Here is a 21570-nt window from a genome sequence, read left to right as displayed (position 1 = left end):
TTTTCTTGTTCAGAAGTCATTATTACATTTTATCATAAAAAAATTTATTTGAACTTTTATTAAGTTTTATAGTTAAGAATATTGAAAATGAAAAAATTATATTATACTGGATTATTATATTATATTAGATACGTGAAAAATTGATAATATTATAATGCATATAAGTAAAGATCTTTAAAATTTCTTGTCTTTACATCTTTCTATAGACATTATATATATATGTATATATGTGTATATACATATATATATGTATATAAGTTTTAGGACATCATATATTGCAGAAATATCGTCATATACTTTTTAAGTATTTAATCTATATATACATATATATATATATATATACATTAATATCTCGACGAAGCGACATTTAGAAAATTCAAAATTGATTTTGTTACATAAAATGTTATAAAAATCCAACAAATCTCCGAAAAAACATTTTCATAGAAAATTAATACTAATTATTTAATCTGTGTTTTTCTCTCGATTTAAATAAAAAACACTTGGGAGATATAAAATTCAAAATAAAAGAACGCTTCTCTATGAATATAAATTACTGACCGTTGCGACATTTTCCTCCTAGATTCGGAGGAGTACCATGTTGCCTGTACTGTTCATGACTGTGCTTTGGGAGTAATTTCCATGAGTCCGCGTACGAGAACGTTCTCATACATAAACAATTTGCGTTTGCCGCTCGAAAAAGCGAAAAAAAAGATCTATCGTAAAAGCGAGTCTTTCGACGGCGATGATTATGGATCTGGGACGGTATGCATGCGAATAGGGAACATAATCTTGTTACTCGGCCGGAGATGCATAAAGATACGACATGATTAATTAACGTAGGCGCTCTTTACGAGGCGAATAATGCGCGCTAAATATTTTCATACTATGGCGATCCGTATTGCGTCTAATAAATGGGTCCCGATAATAAACAGATTCTGTCGCGTTGTACGGAATTTTCTAATAAAATATTAGCGGAATAAAGATTTTTCTTTATACCGGTTTCGCGATCAGAACGGCTGTCAAAATATTTACAAGTTAAACATTTTATTCCTGTTAATTTTACGATCGTATTATTTTTATCGCATCTTTCAATTTTGACACGCATGTCTTATTCATGCATATCATTCATACGAGAATTTGCATGGAGAATAGTGGAACTGTGGTTATTTTCACGCTTTTTACGAATTGTACATTGATGTATTTTTTTATTATTATGAAACATATATGACTTTTTTTACAAGTGTCAAGTTATTTCATGTTCGTTTTATTTTTGAAGTATCATTTTGTCTTCCAAGATAAATTATTTTTTGTTTACTTCATTTATATAACGAGCAAATTACAGCGTGATTTGGAAATGATCTCCGATTTCTTCGCATGAATATCTCGGTAATAAGAGAGGACAGGAGGATGGGGTATATAACTTTTTCTTCCATCTAGGTTTCGTTCGTACGCTTATATTCTGCATCTCACCGCGGATGAAACCACGCAGACGACGAATCTCGGTTGCGCAGCAACCGCGTTTTCCTTGCGAGATGGATAAGCGGACTCTTTCGCAAAAGAGAAATTGGAAACGGATGTATATGTATATATATACATATATATATATGCGTATATGTATGTGTATGCCTCCACGCGAAATTGCGCGAAACTCGCGAAGACGAGATTGGGATGGAACAACTTTAAACTGCATTCCAGTGATCTGCTTGATTGAATAGCAAATTGGCAGACGATATAACGTACACTTGCGGCCGCTTGTTTCCGAGGAGAATACGAAAACAGCGTCGAGTAATCGCCATGCTGCACGTTGCGATCGATCTTTTCCATCTCACGAAACGATTTCGAGATGGGAAACGCGTAAACTTGGCATATTTCATTCGCAACATAAGTGTTGAACGGATCGTTTAATCTCAACGTTTGCTGCTTGCAAAAATTCATATTTTTCAGAAAATCAAAAATCGAATAAAATATCTCAAAATTAATTTTATAAAAATTTTGTCATATATTACACATACATACACACATTCTCTCTTTCTCTTTTCTTCTTCCTTTTTATATCCAATTTATTTTTATTCAAAAAATGTTATTTTATAACATTTATTTTAAACTATTTATTTTATTGAATGATTTATTCGCATATAAGAAATATTAATGCAAGATAATAAATTTATCTAAAATTGTATAAAATTTGTATAAAATTTTGCATTATATAGCGAATGGGGGAAGACGATTTTTTTATCATAACATTTACTATGATTTCAGTAGGTTTTGGGTTTTGATGATAAATAAAGAATAAGAGACGTGAGACAACACACACACATACACACATACGCAAGAAAGACGAATCGTCTTGTTCGAATCGCGGCAGCGTTAACAGTCTGAGAATAAAGTTTCCTTTTGCGACGTTTGCCAAATCTAGTTCGCGTCGTGCGTGGGTCGTGAGAAATGCGAACGATGACAGTAAGCGCAATTCGAAGGAGCTGCAGCCGAAGATTGACGACGCTCTGCGAAGGGCAGAGATACGGGGAGGGTGTCAATATACGTGGTGTGCAAAAAACAATTTTCAAATCTAGGCGAACCTCTTTTTGGAATTTTATTTACAACAATTTCGGTAATAATTTTATTTATACTTATTAATTTTATCACAGACATGTACATATTAAGAATCATTGTATCATTTCATTTACTTTATGATTTCAAAATTGCATTGGACGTCATTTGAAAATCGGCACGAGAAAGAAAAATAGGCTCTGCTGCTTTTATCGTTTACTAAATTTATAATAAAGACAAATAAATTGCATGCTGATAGAATCAGTTCTTGAATAATTGAACCTAGATAACAATATTTACCTCGATAACAATAAAGTGCATATTGCTCATTTCGGTAAATTTTGTTTTCGCTAGAATCAGCATTATTTTTTGTACACTCTATATAAGATGTGAGATGTGAGCAGTTGAATAAGGTAAACAAAGCGGGATAGGGATAGGAAGGGCTGCGGCTGATTCACAGAGAGCCGCAAAACCGGTGCACTTTGTCGGGAATTCCGTTGCGTCGTTTTTCCGCGGCGCGTTCGGATTCCGCGGGATGCGATTTCTTTTTGACATCATTTTACCCGCAGGCATCTACAGGGTGTCTTTTGTGTATACACCAAACAGTTGATATTCCCATATCAAATTTATTATCCATTTCTTTTGCCACTTTTCAAACTGTTAGGATTCATCTAAGTATACATATTGAATTTGACATAAATTCTTGCTCTTTTCATAAAAATCCAAACTAATATGTTGTATCGCTGTCAGATTTCTATATATTTATTATTAGTAATAAATGTTTTGATAAGTAAAAATTATAAATTAAAAACATTTAAGAAATAAATCTATTTATTTATCCTTTTTGCTTTTGAAACTTTCATGTATAAAATATGAGTAAATCTATTTTATATAACTATTGTGTAAAATTATTATTCAATTATTTTAATTTCTTAATCTTCGAGAATTCTCCAATAATTTTATCACAAGAGATAAATACAATATTTCATCGTAATTGATTTTGTATGATAATAGTGAGAAAAAACTAAGACTCTAATTTTTAGGAAAAAAAAAAAAAAAAAAATCAAGACATTAATTTTTTATAATCTTATAACCAAAATTATTGCATTTTATTGATTATTTATAATTATTTAATGTGCATACTGTACATAGCATATGCATACATGTCACATTTATGTGTAAATATTGTTTCAGTAAATTTCAGTAAGAGGTGGAATCAATATAATATCCTGTTTAGTATTATTAAAATTTTAATAAAACAGCGTAGAGGAGATGGAAGGAATAAAATGTATATAATTTTTTCATATTTTTTAAATGGAAAACTGGGACATGCGAGTACATTTGAAGATATCTCAAGAAAAAAAGAAACGAGAAACAGGACGTGTTCTTGGAAATAAAGACATCCGGGGCCAACTTTATTTTATCGAAAACTTTTTAAAAAGCAAGTTGACATTATAATCTGATTAAATATGCGATAGAGAAAGATCGTCTTTATATAGTCGTGCACATTTTTCTTTACGCTGTCTACATTCTATCGATAATTCTACGAGATAAAATTAATTCGATGATCGTCGCCGTTGCTCTCTCGACGCTCAGTCGACGGGAAGATAGATATTGAATCCACATATATAATTAGTTAGTTTATAAAAAAAAAAAAAAAGATAGCTGCGAGGAAATATTTTCATTAATTACTACACCGCGGCGATTGCGTCGTCGTTTTTATTCGCGGGCTTCATTCAGCATTCGCCGACGTTTCCATTTTCGTCCGTTTCGATTGTGACGTATCCGCAGCTAGTAAATTTTTTTTGTTCACATACAAGAACGCGCCATCGATCCAGCCTGGGAACCTGTTACCGCGTCAATGACGTTTCCACTAAACTCCGCGAACTCCACGTGCTCTTCTCTGTAATCGCGTTCATTTGTCGGTCTAGCTCTTTAAAATCGGTCGGAATATATATTTTGTGATATACGTATAATAGTATAATAGCTATAAATATGCATATTGTTATGTGCCATATTTATAAAGATGAGATATATAATATGTAATATGATAAATATTATATTCGAATGAAATTATAATATACTAAACATTTATTATTCGAACAATGCTTCGAAAATATTAATTTCATATAGCGCGCTCACTTTTGCAACATATTTATATTTCATTAAAATTTTTGACAAGTGATTACAATAAGGTTTCTGTTACGTATATTTCGTTGTATCATTTTATTGAATATTTTTCGACACCTTACTGCAATATTTATATACCTATCTGAGATGACACGGGCTCATTTTCGCGCATTGCACCGAATGATTTATAACAACCCGCCGATTCCTAACGTTATTAACTCGCATGATTGATTTCCGGCGCTGGAATGGCAGGCGTGATTATACTGGCCGAAGGACGCGCGCAGATAATCACTCTTGTCAGATCCATTATGGGATTAAAACCCCTACGAAGCCGATTCGCGTAACAGATTCCTCATCGTCGCTCGAGGAGGTCACGCAATCTGTTGGAGAAGATTTTTCTAAGTCATTATGATAAATCGATATTTTCAACGTAGAACGCGCGACTAACGTCGTTCCATCGAGATGGAAGAAATTAAATATTATATAGAAAGTCGAGTACTGTCCCCGAGAAGGCAGTAGTAAAAAGATGAAAGAGTATGACGGTGATTTTATGATATAAAAAAAAAAAAAAATGCGATAGGATTGGACGATCAAAATTGAAGGATTGTAATTAAGTTTTGGAATCCGTAAACGATTATAAGACACATTGAGGAGGTTTCAAAATCAATCTGATTTTAATTTGTATGTTTACGCGACTTTACAGTCAATAGACATTGATAAAAGTATAAGTAGATGACAAAGATTTTTTTTTTTTTTACGAATTATTTTAAATAGATTCTAATAAAGAAAATTTTAAAGATGTAATGGAAACAAGAATCAATAAACCCACGTTAAATCGATGATATTTATAACTGCTTATCGAGAAATTCTCTGACATCTTTTTGATATCAGTGGTTTAGATTTGCCATCTCGAAAGGGGGAAGAAGTTTTATTCGACTTGGGAGATTACTGGCGAGATCACCTTGTTTAACCTCATCTCACCCAATATTCTCAAGTTCTCTCAATGATATTTAGACGGCGATAGAGAGGAAGGGGTGAGGAGAGATAAAGACAGAGTGAAGGAGAGAGGAAATGAAAGGGAGAGGCAGAGGCACAGAGAGAAAGAGAGAGAGATTCCTTTCTTTCCCACGCTCGAGAATCGTTATGAGTCGTATAGGTATAAACTAGCAGTTCGATCAGACGTGATGGTGATATACCGAACGATATTGCGAGAGGATAGCTCGAGTATAGGAGAGTATCGATATGGAATGCACACCTCCATCCTCTCTTTCTCTCTACGCCACGTTTCTCGTTCTCTCGCTCTTCTCTCCCCGGTCCCCCTTGCACCATCGCAATTCGCCGCTCTTCCTTTTACCACTTCGGAACTCGCGGGATACTCGAGAGGAAGAGAGAGAGGGGGGGGGGAGAAAGGGGGGTCAACGATCCCGATGGGGATTTTCAGGGATCTGCCGACTGAAACCACCGACGGGACTCGTCACGACTCAATTCCAATTGCTGGGGCGATAAAAAAAAAAGGTAAAAAGAATAAAAGGGAGGGGATAAAATAGCACTTGGCGCGGGAATCCGAACGTGTGCTACTCACTTTCGATTAGCATTCTGGAACGTATGGATCCCGAAGCGTATTATTTGTATATTGGAAATGCATAAGCGTTATGGGCGTTAAAAAAGACAGTTTTGTCTGCAAATTGATGAAAAGAGCTTCGCATAAAATTATATACGCGCCACATCGACATTACACACACACACACACACACGTATATATCGACAAATATTTTAAATATTATAATATGCAAATTGTGTATTTTGTATATGATGTTATAGATAATATAATATTTATTTTATTCGCGCGTCGTAAACTCTATCGTTTAAAAAAACACAAGCTGCATATATACACATTCCCAGATCTACGCATTCTAAGAGTTTTGAATACTCTCATATTTCATAAATAATACTCTGCTGAAGCGCGACAGCAGCGTCACTGAGATATAAACGTTTCTGCGAAATAAATCAGACCTGAGTCTTCGCGAGGCGAGAGCGCAAAACGAGCGAGCCCATCGTTCGTTCCGTTTCGGAACCGATGTTCCGGAAAATATAAAGAAATTCACGCTGAAATTTTCGCCCGGGGAAATCTTGGGCGACAAAATTCAACGGGAAATGATTTTCGGGGGCGTCGTCGGTTGTGTAAAAATAATTGAGTCGGCGAGAGTGCGCGCGTACTCCCCTTTCATGCTGTTATAAAAATGTTTTTAACTACCTTCGGCAAAATCAACGAACATTGCGTACGTTGCTGGTCTGCGCGCAATTGGTTTGCGGAGGTGGTGTTGAAAAAAACCCATGCTCGACGTGTTCCGGTATCGAAGTTTTTAAAGCGAAAACACTGAATTTAATTGGCGAACGAAAAATGTTTTAATTATGTCGTGTCGCATATGAGATAAGTTTTTCTTATTTCTGATTATACAATATAAATGTTTTCATATTTATTTAGTTATTGCGATATATAAAATAAAAATTATTGCAGAATTTTTATTGGATTGTGAGACAAGTACCGCTAAAGTAGAAAAAAAAAATTAAAATAATCTTTTTTTTATTGTTTTATCTTAGAGTTAGATTATACGATATTTACGAACTGTCTAAATTTATATATAATTCAAACATATATGTGATTATTATTTGCAACAAGTGGTTATAAAAAAAAAAAAAAAAAAAAAAAAAAAAAGCGATTTAAATAATCGTGATAAATTTATGTGACAATCGTTATATTTGATCAAGTGTATCGATTATTATTGGAAATTTTTCGATTTTGTCGCTGTTTTATAATGTAGTTCCTTTAAATTAATTCGGTAACGATAGAATATTTTTTTCAACGATGCGCAGATATTCATTAAAAAATCGAATTTTCGATATACGAAGAATTAAAACTCATTTTTTGTTTGCAGTTACTCGAAATGATCGTATCGGACTTGGCTACATCGCAATCACTTTTAAATCGAATATCTAATATTTCAAAATATCGAGTACTCGCGTACACCCTGATACCCTCATTCTTCCAACGGAAGCTAGAATCGATCGGCGTTTACCCAAGTAATCCCGCACGACGTTTATTCAATTTGATCGCAAGTACGATGGCGCGACGTGTGCGTTACGTCGGACGATCCAATTAATAGTTCAATTAAATAAACCGATAATTGCCTGAAAATGGAATATAGCCGCTGAATATTGGATCTTCCGGTTTCTCATATTCATTATTCTCTATCCTCGGCAGTATTCGCGGAGATTGCGGACACTCTCGCGCAGACACAGGCAATATGTACAGGCGCATATGCATAAAGCTCCGCGCCTGCACACATACTGTACATATTGAAATCTCTTATTTTCCAATGCCTGAGTTATAAACAATGCATCGATACTTTATCATCTTATAGCGATTATTAAATTTTTATTTCGATGCACTGAGAAATATGTATATATATGTATGTGTGTCTACAGTGACGTCGTACTTTGGGAGCATAAATAGATAAATTATTATTTTTTATTTATTTCAAGCAGAACTTGAGATAGAAATTATGTTCCATTATTATTATATTTAATATTTAATGGTTTAATATTTAATATTGATATTTAATGGTAGGTTAGATTTAAATTTTTCGTCAAATTTTTTCTTCAAAAATCCGAGAGACAAGCGAGGATGAAACGCAGTGAACTTGGCGAACACCCAGTATAAGCGACGCACTAATGCGCATATCCTCGCATGGTCGTGCGTCAAAACGCGGACGGAAGACGCTGTGTAATGTGTGCGCCGTGGCAATATTAGGTGTATTAGTCATTGCAAACAGGGACCGTGCCGTCTACGTCGGACGTGCGCACGCAAGCACGGCGCACAACGACGGGGAAACACGCGTGCACGCGATATGCATACACGACGTAAGTACGTGCGATTACGTAAACTCCGAGTCACGGCGCATTCTCGGCGACGCCGCGGTCCTTTGACTCGCGAAATATTTACTATACCAACGATTTCTTTCGGAAGTGGCGTAAGATCGAACCAAACTTTCTTAGTCTTTGCAAAAGAAATTTTCTTTTCGCTGACAAACAATTCCTGATTTCCGTATATTTCTCTGTGGTTATCGAATAAGTAAAAGTAGAGAAAATAACGAAAATGGTATTATAGTAAAGGCTAATATTTTTTTATTGTTTTTGAAGAATTTAAATTTGATTAGGAAAAAATGTGATAAATACGTGAGCCGTTAAATTTATAAACTCTGAATTTATAATTTCGAGGTCATTAGTTCAGGAGGATCCTTTAATATTAATATCCGAAATAAAGACAAATATCTATTAAGGACTTTTTCGTTAAAAAAGAGATTAATTAACTCGTTTTTTAATCGTTAAAATATTAATTTAATATATATGGTGATATTATGTACTTCAATATACTCTGAAGATTTTAATGTCGATCCTCTTCCGCGATAATATTATCGGATACGATCGTTTATCATAATTCTTAATTTCCGACGTTCATGTTTCGCGACCGTACACGCTTTCCCTAAAGGATCTCTCTTCTATTCTTCAAAAAGAGGGACAAACTTAGCTTCTACGCGCTATCGCATCAGCTAGCGTTTTGTAAACGCCGGCTGAGCGACTTTAAACTTTTATCTCGCTGCAATTTTCCGGCCGCATCGCGGCCTCGAGTAAAACGGCGCTCTGCCGACGAGCGCGAAAAGTCTTTGCGGAAGAGAGCGCAGTGCGTTTACAGGATTACGTTGCGGTACTTAGGAGGGACGGGGACAGAGGGAGAAGAAAAAGAAAGCGTTCGATCGTGAAAGTTAACATCTTCCGGAGTTACATAAACGAGCCACCGCCGCGACTCCAAGTCGCGGATTTATGCGACTCATTCTTAATAATCGCCTTGAATAATCCAAAACGCATCTATTCGAAAACATTTTTTATCACATTACAAAAATAAACACATGTTTCGCACACATTTGTCAAATAGAATAAAACGAGAGACATATAAGAGCTCTTCATCGTGTACCAACTATATATATATATATATATTGTAGTTATATGCACACAATATCAGTTTAACAGATTTAATGGATTCTTTTTTCATCAGTCTGGAAAAGATTTCTCTTCGGCAAATTTGTCGTTTGATGCTTTTATTACATGTTATTTTTTTAATATACAACTTGAAAAAAAGAAATACGTTTAAATATTCAATATATACATATAACAAATTTATATACATATATCTTTATCATAATTTTCATTGTAGATTTAATAATCCTTAAATTATAAATCTATTAAAATAAATGTCATTTGAAATTAAACTAAAAAATATTTTATCTATTTTTACTGTAAAATTTTAATACAGGAAACAATCTAGAAATCTAAATCACTTAATACAAGGATGTTTTGATATCTTGACATTTTTGATACGATTATAAATACTAATGTGACTATAAGTGAATAGGATTGAGTTGAAAATTTACAAATCTCACATACATACTGTATAAAATACATATATTCTTTCACGAATGAGATAAGATCTTTTAACAGTCTCACGAGTCCTGACAGAGGACACAACAGTATACGTACAATATTTTACCTTGGGTGATTTTAGCGCGGTAATCATATCAAAGTAAAATTGATTGAACGTTTATAGTATATGTTCATAACTCTTATTTACACTCTTATTGCTAGATTTGCTGAGGATCTTTAACGTCGAGTTGCTATTTAAATATATTGTTGAAAAATATTTCGTTTTTTAGATATAGTAGACATTCTACTCAATAGCTCAAAAAAAAAAAAACCGTAATTTCTTTGACACTTTACAACAGTATTAGCAAGTCTTTAATAAATAATTAAAGACTATCTTGGTTTAATAAAAATTTTGGCGTTTTATGATAGCAAAAAAAAAATGCATTTATCATATTTATGCCTTTTGGATTTATATTCGTATCTTGATTTATATTATTAATTTTCATTTGAACTCGTCTTTAGATAAGAACATCTAATTTATACAAACAGAAAACTGAATATATTCTCTTTTGATTTTTTATTTAATATTATTTTCAAATATTAATATAAAATATTTATTCCATTACAAAGATCTTTTGAGCGCGACGAGAATTTATGAAGATTAAACCTAATTGTGTTCTTTAAAATCTCTTAAAATAAAAGGTACGCGACACAACTTTCCGCCTTTATTCCTTTCATTTTTTTTTTATAAAAGCGTTTCTGAGAATTATCTTGTTCATCATCTAATTGTAAGGTCAATTTTATCAAAGTATAATTTATGCCTCGCGGAGCCACGAGTCATTTTTGTGTTGCGCGGAAGAGGAAAAGCGCGGGAGGAAAAGAGAGGAAACGCTGTAGAGTAGGAGGTGGAGGAACGAGCGCGCTCTTGCCTCTCCAGTCACGTGTTCGCCCACACTCATTCATTTATGCAGCCGCAGAGGCGCTCAACTTGCAGCGCGGATTCCCGGCGACCACCCACTTCGTATACGCGTTGGACGCGAGCCTTGTATATGGATTGTAGTCTCGTATTGTGAACACACGCGCTTTCTCCCTCTTTCTCTTCCTCTCTTACCCTCGAATGCGACGCAGCAGCGGCTCTCAGTCGACGTCTGTCAAAGCGATCGCATTATCTCATTACCGTCTGCAAACATCTATGAGTTATGTAACTCTGTGTTGCTAAATCGCGCTGATAACCTCGTCTCAACATTTGAAACTTTTACTTTTGTTTAAGCAATTATTTTTTATTTTAATATCGATCTCGATATTCTGCTTATTTTCTTTTCATATAACAAGATAATAAGATAATGTTGATAAGAAAGTATACTTATTAATAGAAGAAGAGTGTAATACCATATAAGACCATGGATAGCGTATGATTCAATTCTGCAAAATAATGAATTTGGTATTTTTCTCTGTTTTTCTTTCTTCATTCTCTTTTCTTCTTTTATTCAATAATTCTTTTTTATTTTATTTTTTTATGATGAAAATTGCTTAATATTTTGCTTCTTCGCAGTGTAAAAAAAGTTAAAGATCGAATTTGTTGGATAAAATAAAATACAAAAATATGTAACGAGGCTATGTAGTATCGCAATTGAGAATTATTGATAATTTTTATCTAAATTCGATAGAGTAAAGTAACTGTTTTCAAAATATAACGAGATATTCTGATCACTCTTGTAGAATGCACAATGCTGATAAATCAGATGAGTCAGCTCATTGAGTATAAACAATGACTGAGTGAAAATGAAATTGCTGCGTAGCATGAAAGCGCAGAATGATTCAAGACGCTTCAACATTTTTAACAATCAAGAAATTAAGATAGATTAACGGAATTCTAGTCGCGCTTTATCATACTAACCTGTGTTCTTTTCTTTCTGTTGCAGGTGAGTGATGATTTTTGTAAACGGCTGCAAAACCAGAAAAGTAATATAACTTTGGTGAGTTATTTTTCCATCTTTTTACTCGAAATATAACATTGTAACTCAACCAATGTTAAAGAAGTATAGAAATAAGAGAAAAGTTAAGAATATGAAAATGGGAAAAAAGAAAGGGAGAAAAAATTTTTGCGAAAAACGAAAGAGGAGAGCTCATCAATCGATGCTCACAATGATTAGTCGATTAAAATTTAAATTTTCTGACGCACAAAGTATTGCATTTCTAAGGCTGTGCTGTATGACATTGTTCTCGAAAACGCGAATAATAATCGTGTGAATAACATTGTCAAAATGAGAATCCAGATTCATCTCCAATAAAGATAAATTTAGCCGATAATAATTTATTATCGATATAAGTAGACGTAACGAAACTTGAAACGATTGAAATTCCATCATCTATATTTCGTAGTTTGATAAATTTAATCATATGTGATCTCTTATATATGGCTTCTAGGAAGCATATAAAATTATGAATGTCACATTTGAGAAAATGTAATACAGTATTTTTGGAATAAATCAGGAAATATATATATTTTTCGGGATGATTTATAAATATAAATTAAAGAAATATTTAAGGAATCGGGTATACATATTAGTATGATTGAATCATCTTTTATCTCGTGAAAATGATAAAAATATCGGAATGATGACAAAAATATAAGAATGGAGCAAAATAATATGAAGCCATTTACAGTTTTGATGTCTTCGACTTTATCTTTGTTTTTGAAAACAATTTCAATATTAGAATTATATATTAAATTTTATATATATATATATATACAATAAGAAAAATGAAGTACATTGAAAATATATATAGGACATGTCTATAGGTCTTTAATTCTTGCACGTGCGCACAGCAAAGATATCGGTAGCGAATGCCGTAAATTTCCGCCGGCAATTGCCGCTGCCCTTAAACTACCGTCGCGGGTTGAAACTCGTGTAACGCGAGACGACTCATAATCAAAGTTAAATGGGGCAAAAATCGTTCCGCGGGAAACACGATATAGCCGCCGTCATAATTCGCAATCCGATATATGGTATACCTACTTGTTTGCCGTGTAAGAGGCGTGATCTCGATGACGACGGTCGCTACAAGGAAAGATCTTCACTAGATGCCGAAGCGAAGGATAAAGATATAAAGAGATAGAGAAAATAAGAGAAGCGCGGAAGAGATGGGGGAGGAAATTCTCTTCTCGAAAGGACAGGGATTCCTCCGGAGACCCTCTATCGGAGGAACTCCGTTGTTCTTTCGAATCACCCTCGACTCGTTCAAGGACGATAATGGAGTCCCCCCAATTTATCGTATCGGAAGCCACGCGATCGGCAGCACGTTGCGTGTATCATTATTTACACGGCCATTCGTGAACGAGGATTCTCCGGGATCGAGCCCTTTTCACGCTCGTCTCCCCATAGGGCATACTATAGTGTTCGAAAATTTCGTCTCCCTGTCTCTCTCTCTTTATACGCAATGTCTAATCTTTAAGCATTTAATCTTTAGAGGCATCCGGGAAATATGACATCTTGTTTTAATTTTGCATGACAGAAAGAATCGTCGGCGCATTAATAATTTTCGAATGATTAGGGATTGATAAATGAAGATTATTATGTCAATTAAGAATTAAATTACAATTATATTTATAAAATCTCTGAATTGTATTCAATTAAATTTCAGGAAATTAAATTTTATTTCAAAAGAATATATAAAGTGTGGCGCGTCTAGTGTTAAAACTTTCGCGATATGAAAATTCATCATTTTAACGCGTTTGTGTCTCTCCGTGCCGCCTATCTTTGCGATGCAAAACCCAAGTTCACGTGTTGGAACTTGCATCTGTATCGTGAGTTATATTTCAATGTCTCGTTCTCTGGGCGAGAAACACGATGCTCGCGTCGTAACTTAAAATCTCGCTTCAAATCATGTTTCAACAATCGCTATATTACGAAACTGTTTTATGAGAGGTCGGGTTTCTGGTTTACAGGATACATGATTCTCGCGCGCGCGCGCGCGCGTTCATAGCGAGAAAAAAAAAGCACGGAATACAATTCATTCACGATACCGACGGCAATTTTAAAAGGCGTATGTTGCGCTGTATGTTATCAAAATATTGTCCTGCATCGTATCGTAAAAATAGTTTTCTGTATAACATTGTGAAAAATATCTTTTATATATCTTGACGATTATTAACGACGAAATTCACAGATCATTAAATTTTAAATTAACGTATCGAGTAAAATGGAAAATAATGATTATACAATACAATTCGATTGATTATAAATAACAAGTAAAAATTGTGTCTAAATATTTGATATCCGTCTGAATGCTTGTAAATCTCAATATATGCATTACGTCCTTACATATTTCATTCCAAAGATTAAAACCAGTACAATTTATCAGATGTCAGATTTCGGTGTAGCCATATACGAAAATGATCTCCGTAATTATTCAATGGAAGCGCGTAACAATTGGTAGGGACGACGATTGGTGGGAACGCGCGAGAGGCGAAAATATATCTATATAGTTTTTTTTTCCCCATACCATCGAAAATCGAACTGAAATCGTGCAATTTTCAGTCTCCGCTTCATAGCAATATGCATGGCAATCGTATATACCTAGACAGGTATTGCTTTCGTATGTACCGACGATGGTGACGAGCGAGGCGCATCACGGACAGTGCACACGACGCGCCCACGTGCACGCGCGTGCACGGCTACGGGCGCACGGCAGTTGCGCGCATATCTGATCATACGGAACGGCAGCGTGCATCCAAATGCATTCCGTCCGTCGGTCTTCCTTGTCGCCGGCCTGTCTGAATTGACCCTCTGATGCGCTTTGAATTTCGAAATGATCGTGTATATTCTTTTCTATTGCACGCGAAAAATTTCCAACGCATCGGTCCACATTCACATTTTATTTACTTTAAAGCTTTTATCGAAAACTCAAATGTAAAATTTACCGTTAAAGTTATACAATATTGTAAATTATGTAATATAATTTTTTTTTGATTGGATACGAAACGATACATCAAAGTATTAAATCATTAAAACTCATAATTCGTTGAGATTTTTTCGCGAAAGTTTTTTTTTTTGTTTCCAGATCACAGCAAGTAGACAAAGTGTCAATCAAATTTTCCAACAGAATTTAATGGATAAAAATTGGAGGAGAACGAATTAATTTAGGCAAATATTTTTTGACACCATTATGGATACGCATGCGATACAATTAAATTAAATTAGTTGATTGGTGCTACAAGGAAAAAAATAAAATTGGAACAAAAATGTATATTATAATATTAATCTATATCATAAACAAAAATTTTTCAATTATTATTGCGACGATTATTAGCAACATTTAACATTACATTACAACATATGCAATTCGACTCCAACTTTTAAGAGTCGACATTTTATTGCTGTAATATCTGTAGGTGAAATTAAAGAGATTTGTCAAGAGATGCACACAGATTTGACAGAAATAAAATCTTACTATACGATATCGCGAAACAGAGTGTTATCAATAATCAACAAAGCCGCCTATGCGCTTTGCTCCTTGGTTGCGAAAACAAACGCGAGGCGCACATCGAGAACGCGGCTCGGATGCATCACGTTGACCTCGGGGGAAACGTGATGCACTCGGTAGCCATTATAGCGCGATGAACCGCGGAGCCGCTACGGGGAATACCACTAAATAACTCGTTACAGCGGCGAGTCAAAGGAGCGCGCGGGTGTTTTCGCAATGATCATCTGCCCGATCTTGCCCAGTCACTGTGTTTTCTTTCGGCGAATTATTCTTCAGAATACAGCGGAGCAAATATGAGAATTGCCCTTCGTTCGCGAACCTTTTCCCACGCAATTCACTTTCAGATCGTTATGTGTATTACCATTTTTCTTTTCTTTCTTTCTTTAAATTGAAATCTAGAATAGAATTATTATATGTCAATGTAAAAAAGGGGACGATGATTCTTTAGTTGCGAAAAATATAAATGTTAGATTATTAGGTTGCTGTGTGCTTATGAAATGTGTCAATATTATATCAATGATCTTTTCGAATTTCTCTCATGGACCGTTGATGTAAAATCGATATTTAATTTCAAGAAAATTAATGTATTTTATTGAAATAATGAATTGAAAACATGTGTTATATTCTCTTTGCGATCAGAAATTAATCGTATAATCTTATTTCGATAAAATTCAGCGAAATTTTCGTGCTAAAGCGAATTAATTCTTTTTACGGAGAGATCTATGTTACTCTCGCATGAACTGCATACTCTTTCAATTATTTTATAAATATAAATATAAAAGAATTTATGCTTTATATATATATATGTACATATTTTAATAAAAAAACATAAAGCAGAAAAGTTAGAGAATTAATTGAAAAATTGGAGAATTTACCAGAAACATTTGTTTAAAAAATCTTTAAATTATAAATTTTTTTAATTTAAAAAAATGTTGCTAATTATATGAAGTATCTTCCAAAATTATAGAGCAAATCCAATATTTTTATCGAAACATAGCATTGTTCAGTAACGGTTTGAGAGTACGGATTATATATTGTATAAAAGCAAAGTACAAGCATCGACGATGCTACGTCAGCGGGATCGATAAATTAATTTAATAGCTCGAGTTATGAAAGCGTAGTCACTCGAATACGAGTTCGACGTCGACCCGAAGAACAGCGAGCATACTCAAGTACATATCTTATTCAGGAAGCATCGTAACTTGCCGCGAAACGTCTATTAAATTATAGTCGCCGCACATGTTGCATACTTGGGCCATAATTCTCATTCGAATAACGACCCATATTAAGTTAGCCCCCCCACCAACGCCAAATTAAATCAAATACATCAAATAATTTAGTGCTAATTATGTGTTAATTAGTTGCCGTAGTCCGAATTTTGTTGCTCAAACCGTTTAGCAGGAATTTACATTCAAAGTGGGGGGTGCTAGCTTGACCCCCAAAATTCACTTTCGATGGATGAAAAGATGCGAGAGATACGGAACGCGACCGTAATACGTCTCGATAATCGCGCTTGTGTGAAGAGACTAACAGCGTTACGGAAAATTTAGGCTGGACGGATAGGTGGGGGGAGGGGAGGGGAATGTCGTCGAATATCTCTTCCAAGAACAGGAGCGAGCGAGTTTTTTGCGAGAAAAAAATCGTGCGCCAAAAAACCTTCGCGATACGAACAAGGATAAGATAACGAAGCTCGAGCGATACTTTTGCAATCTCGCGATTATTTTCTGGCGAAATTATACATATAATTGAAGAAGAATCATATATTTTAAAAGAATATTAAAGTATATTGAAATAGGAAACGTGTGAAAAACGCGACGCGAAGCTTCACCAATTGTAAAATTTCTCATTTAGCTGTTGGTACTCGTGGTTTCTCGCGGCCATAGTTTTAAAACTAACCAATCACCAATCAAGAATCGAATGACCGTGATTGGTCAATTTTACAACCATGAATATTATTAAACCTGACGTGTAAAATTAGTCGACTAACTGTCGACTAACCGAACACATTTTTTTTCTCTTAAATAAGAATATTTTTTTAGGAATGTTCATATGTGTTGTGTGTGAGCTGCTTTTCAGATATATTCCTCCTTGAATCTTACACATTCTATTCAACGATTATTCTCGTTGTATTATCGTTTCGCCATGAAAATTGATCGAGATTTTGTAATATAAGCTCTCTCTCTCTCTTTCTCTCGAGCCGCGCTTCTTTGTTTATATCTGAATGTTTACGTGCAACTTTTTTGAACGCTTCTGTACCGAGACGTTCGGCGACGCGGTCCTCCCCTCTCCTGACCTACCCGTCCAGCCTAAATTTTCCGTAATCGTGTCAGTCTCTTCACACAAGCGCGAGTCTCAAGACGAATTACGGTCGCGCTCCGTGTTTCTCGCGTTTTTTTATCCGTCGAAAGTGAGATCCGCGTACGAACGAGTGTCGGGGGGGTCTTGTATCGAATAACAGGCGATTATCCGAGTGTAATATTAACCCGTGTAATCGTGATTAAGGCATCTTTCGATATATATATACTCGCAAACGACAAGATTTTTTCCATGCATCTTTTATCTATCGAAAATGAATTTCGCATCCGAACGAATATTCGAAATATCCGAATCGAGAGTAATTTGTAGTTTTGATATATCGACTTTATAATACGATACAACGATCGATGAATACATTATTTAACATATTTTTAGGCGCTGAAATAATTTACTCGCTGTCGTATATAATAATATTGCGTTGAAAATATAAGCGCGTCGCGTTCGACACGTTTCTGCTTTAATATTCTTTAATATTGTTTTAAAATGTAATCCTTTTTTCAGAGTTATATTCACAATTTCATAAATCGAGATCGCAAAAGAGCGTCGCTCGAGCTAGTTTGATTTATTTCGCGCAGGATTTTTCGCGTACGGTTTATTTCTCGGAAGAGACGCGCTCGCTCCTTTTCCTGGAACGGATATTCGACGACGCGTTCCCCCCTCCCCATCTACTACTACTCAACCTGCCTAAATTTTCCGTAACCGTTACAGTAACCGTCGTATTGCATTAGCTGCGAGATTGAAATATTCTTTCCGTATTTCTCGCCTTTTTTTATCCATCACAAGTTTATCCCGTGTATAAAGTGGATGTCGTGAGTATCGGGAATGTCGATTAGAATCACGGAAAATCGTCTCCGTCCATTTATTAATACGCGATTATATGTTCTTTCATGTTTATAATCGGCATGGAAATAATTTTACCGCGTCATTGCATATGGCGGATTTTGGACTACGAGTGAAATAGTGATTATGAGAATAGTGATTATGCACGAGTGGACAAATTGATAGACTGTCTCGTCTCAATTTGAAGCGAAGGGAGCAACCGGAAACGGAAGGGATCTCGCGATGACCAGATGCAGAAAGAAGTGAGACATGCAAGGGCGGTGCATCGGTCGGTCAGTAGAATTTATTATTAAACATTTAAAATTGTCAATATAATTTTTAGTTTATGGAAACAATAGTATTGAAAAATCGGGGTTTTTTTTTTATTAATGATTTATAGCTCATGTATAAATATTTAGAATTAAAACTGACCATATTATTTTTGCCTTGATTATTTCTGTTATTCGTCATTAATGATTACTAATGATTTCATAATTATAATCGTTGAGCGCATTAATTTTACTATTTTTATTAGCATTCGAAATCATCATTAATACGATTACATTTTATTTAACTCTGATCACTCTGTAATCTTAACATATATCTTTAACGCGTCATTCTTAAAAAATGAAAATTATCCAACATGTACATTAACAAAATTAAGAATACGCAACAAATTCTAGTGTATTTTATTTTTTGATTCGAGCTTTATATATATTTTTTTCACTATGGGGGGGGGGCTGGCTTAATGTCAAGCTAGCACCCCCCACTTTGAATGTAAATTCCTGCTAAACGGTTTGAGCAACAAAATTCGGACTACGGCAACTAATTAGCACATAATTAGCACTAAATTATTTGATGTATTTGATTTAATTTGGCGTTGGTGGGGGGGCTAACTTAATATGGGTCGAATAACGACTGTTCCCACCATCGTAGGAAGTGGTGAATTTAAATAATTAGAGCGTGTTATAATAATGATAAATATAGCCCCTATATACAATATATTTAAAGTTCGCCGCACGATCTTTCAAAAAATATTATTTTATTATTTTTATTATTATTTTAATTTTAATTTATAAATTACACATACGTATGTGTACTCTGTACATTAATATAAAAGTAATAAATTAAAAAAAGTAGAGCATAATATAATCTAAATGAATATTACAATACGTACAGAGATTCTCCCCTCATCAATTTGTATTAGTTGATTTAACACCCTTACATAATCCAGGTAATATCTAGCGTTATTTAGCACTGTAATTGACATTATCGATCCGATACCTGTTCAATTCAGCTGTCGTTTTGTCGTTTACGTTTCCGCGAATTTGCTGCATTTGTTGGATGGGATTCGCGCGACGGCATTTACGAATCAGAGCTTCGCAAAGCAAATTCTCCGTAAATCAGCGTTTGCGTGGCTGACCGACCGCGCGTGCAAACGTATCGCGGTGCGCGCGTTGGAATTGTTTTCAGCGACAATAACATTCTCGATTATTTATTCACCGCTGGAAAATGAATCGGCGTAATCCGTCGAATTTTATCTTTCCGGACGAGCGGCGAGATTAAATCGCTCTTTTCGTCGCCGCTATTCGCTATTGTTTAACATATACTGACGATCGTGCGCTACATATGATAATCGATAGTACGCTCTGTATGATTAATATTCTCTGATTAATATTCATCCCTTGTTAAATGTATATAATCGCGATATTGTCTCTAACAACGGTCCCGAAAAAAAAAAAATATATATACATATATATATATAGACGATTGGAATTAATTTTGAATACTTGGAAAAATAATTAATATTAATTATTATTAATATTAATTAGAATTGAATAATATCATGATATTACATTGTGTTACGATAGTATAATTTTAGTGACTTGTTAGTGACAATACCTTCGATAACATTTTTGTATATGGCACTTCTTGGGAAATATTGTATGTATAACCGCATTGCTTTATTTCGGCGACGAAGCTGAACATTGCAAAGGAAGGGCCGTATTGCGATCGATGCATGGCAATTACACGGTACACGGTTCTTGTAATAATTTCCATTTTTGAGCGGATAATCCATATTCGATAACCACGCGAGTTCCAATCCGTTCCGATATCGTAATGCTGATCGTTTCTCGCTTGAGGTGGTATCGATCCGGCCAGGTACCGACTCGTTTCTTGAAACTATACGCTGCTTTACACAACAAATTCTAATACGAGAAGATAGATGTAACTTGACATATACATAATTATAAAATATGATTTTTAAACAATTTTTCTTTATTAAAATCAATAGTAGCTAGATAATCACGACAATATCCCCAAAAAAAATATTTCAAACATATATAGAATGTCTCCAAAGAATATGTAAATAGCGACATTTTCTTTTTGAGATGATGTAAAATCTGCACATTTCTATCTGATGTATTGTATCTTATTAGAAAAAAAAATCATTATTTTTATCTTTACTTTACCGTTAGTGTTGGGCACGTAAAAATTATACTTTTGTTAAGTCTAAATCCATCTTAATTAATTGAAAATCTAAGATATTATTATCTCTCATATAATTAAAAAAAAAATTAAACTTGAATTATATAATATTATTTTTTTATAAATTGTTACACAGAAATATCTCTTCTATCATACCAAAGTAGACGTATTTAGATGTATAATTAGATCATGTTATTTCTCTCTCTCTCTCTCTCTCTCTCTCTCTCTCTCTCTGTCCTCTTTTTTTTTGTTTTTTACTATGAATATAGAAATATTGATCTCGGAACATTTTCTCTCTCTCTC

General features: G+C 34.4%; 1 protein-coding gene across 2 annotated transcripts in view; it reads left to right on the top strand.

Moving 5' to 3' along the window:
• LOC138943353 (uncharacterized) overlaps positions 1-21570 on the top strand; it is a 180264-nt gene that overhangs the window by 40811 nt on the left and 117883 nt on the right. Inside the window, exons 1-2 of one of the 2 annotated variants that reach the window (XM_070314119.1) lie at positions 7519-8598; positions 12078-12131. In XM_070314119.1, the coding sequence (XP_070170220.1) occupies positions 8410-8598; positions 12078-12131 (243 nt within the window). In that variant the 5' untranslated portion in view covers positions 7519-8409. Of the gene's footprint in view, positions 1-7518; positions 8599-12077; positions 12458-21570 lie in introns of those variants that run through there. The other variant, XR_011448459.1, reaches the window with a different exon arrangement.

This window comes from Polyergus mexicanus, unplaced genomic scaffold (genome assembly GCF_030449975.1).
Source record: "Polyergus mexicanus isolate NDT 795.1 unplaced genomic scaffold, iyPolMexi1.0 SCAF_26, whole genome shotgun sequence".
NCBI lineage: Eukaryota > Metazoa > Arthropoda > Insecta > Hymenoptera > Formicidae > Polyergus > Polyergus mexicanus.
The sequence above is the reverse complement of the archived record's forward strand: the minus strand, read 5'-3'. Positions and strand labels throughout refer to the sequence as shown.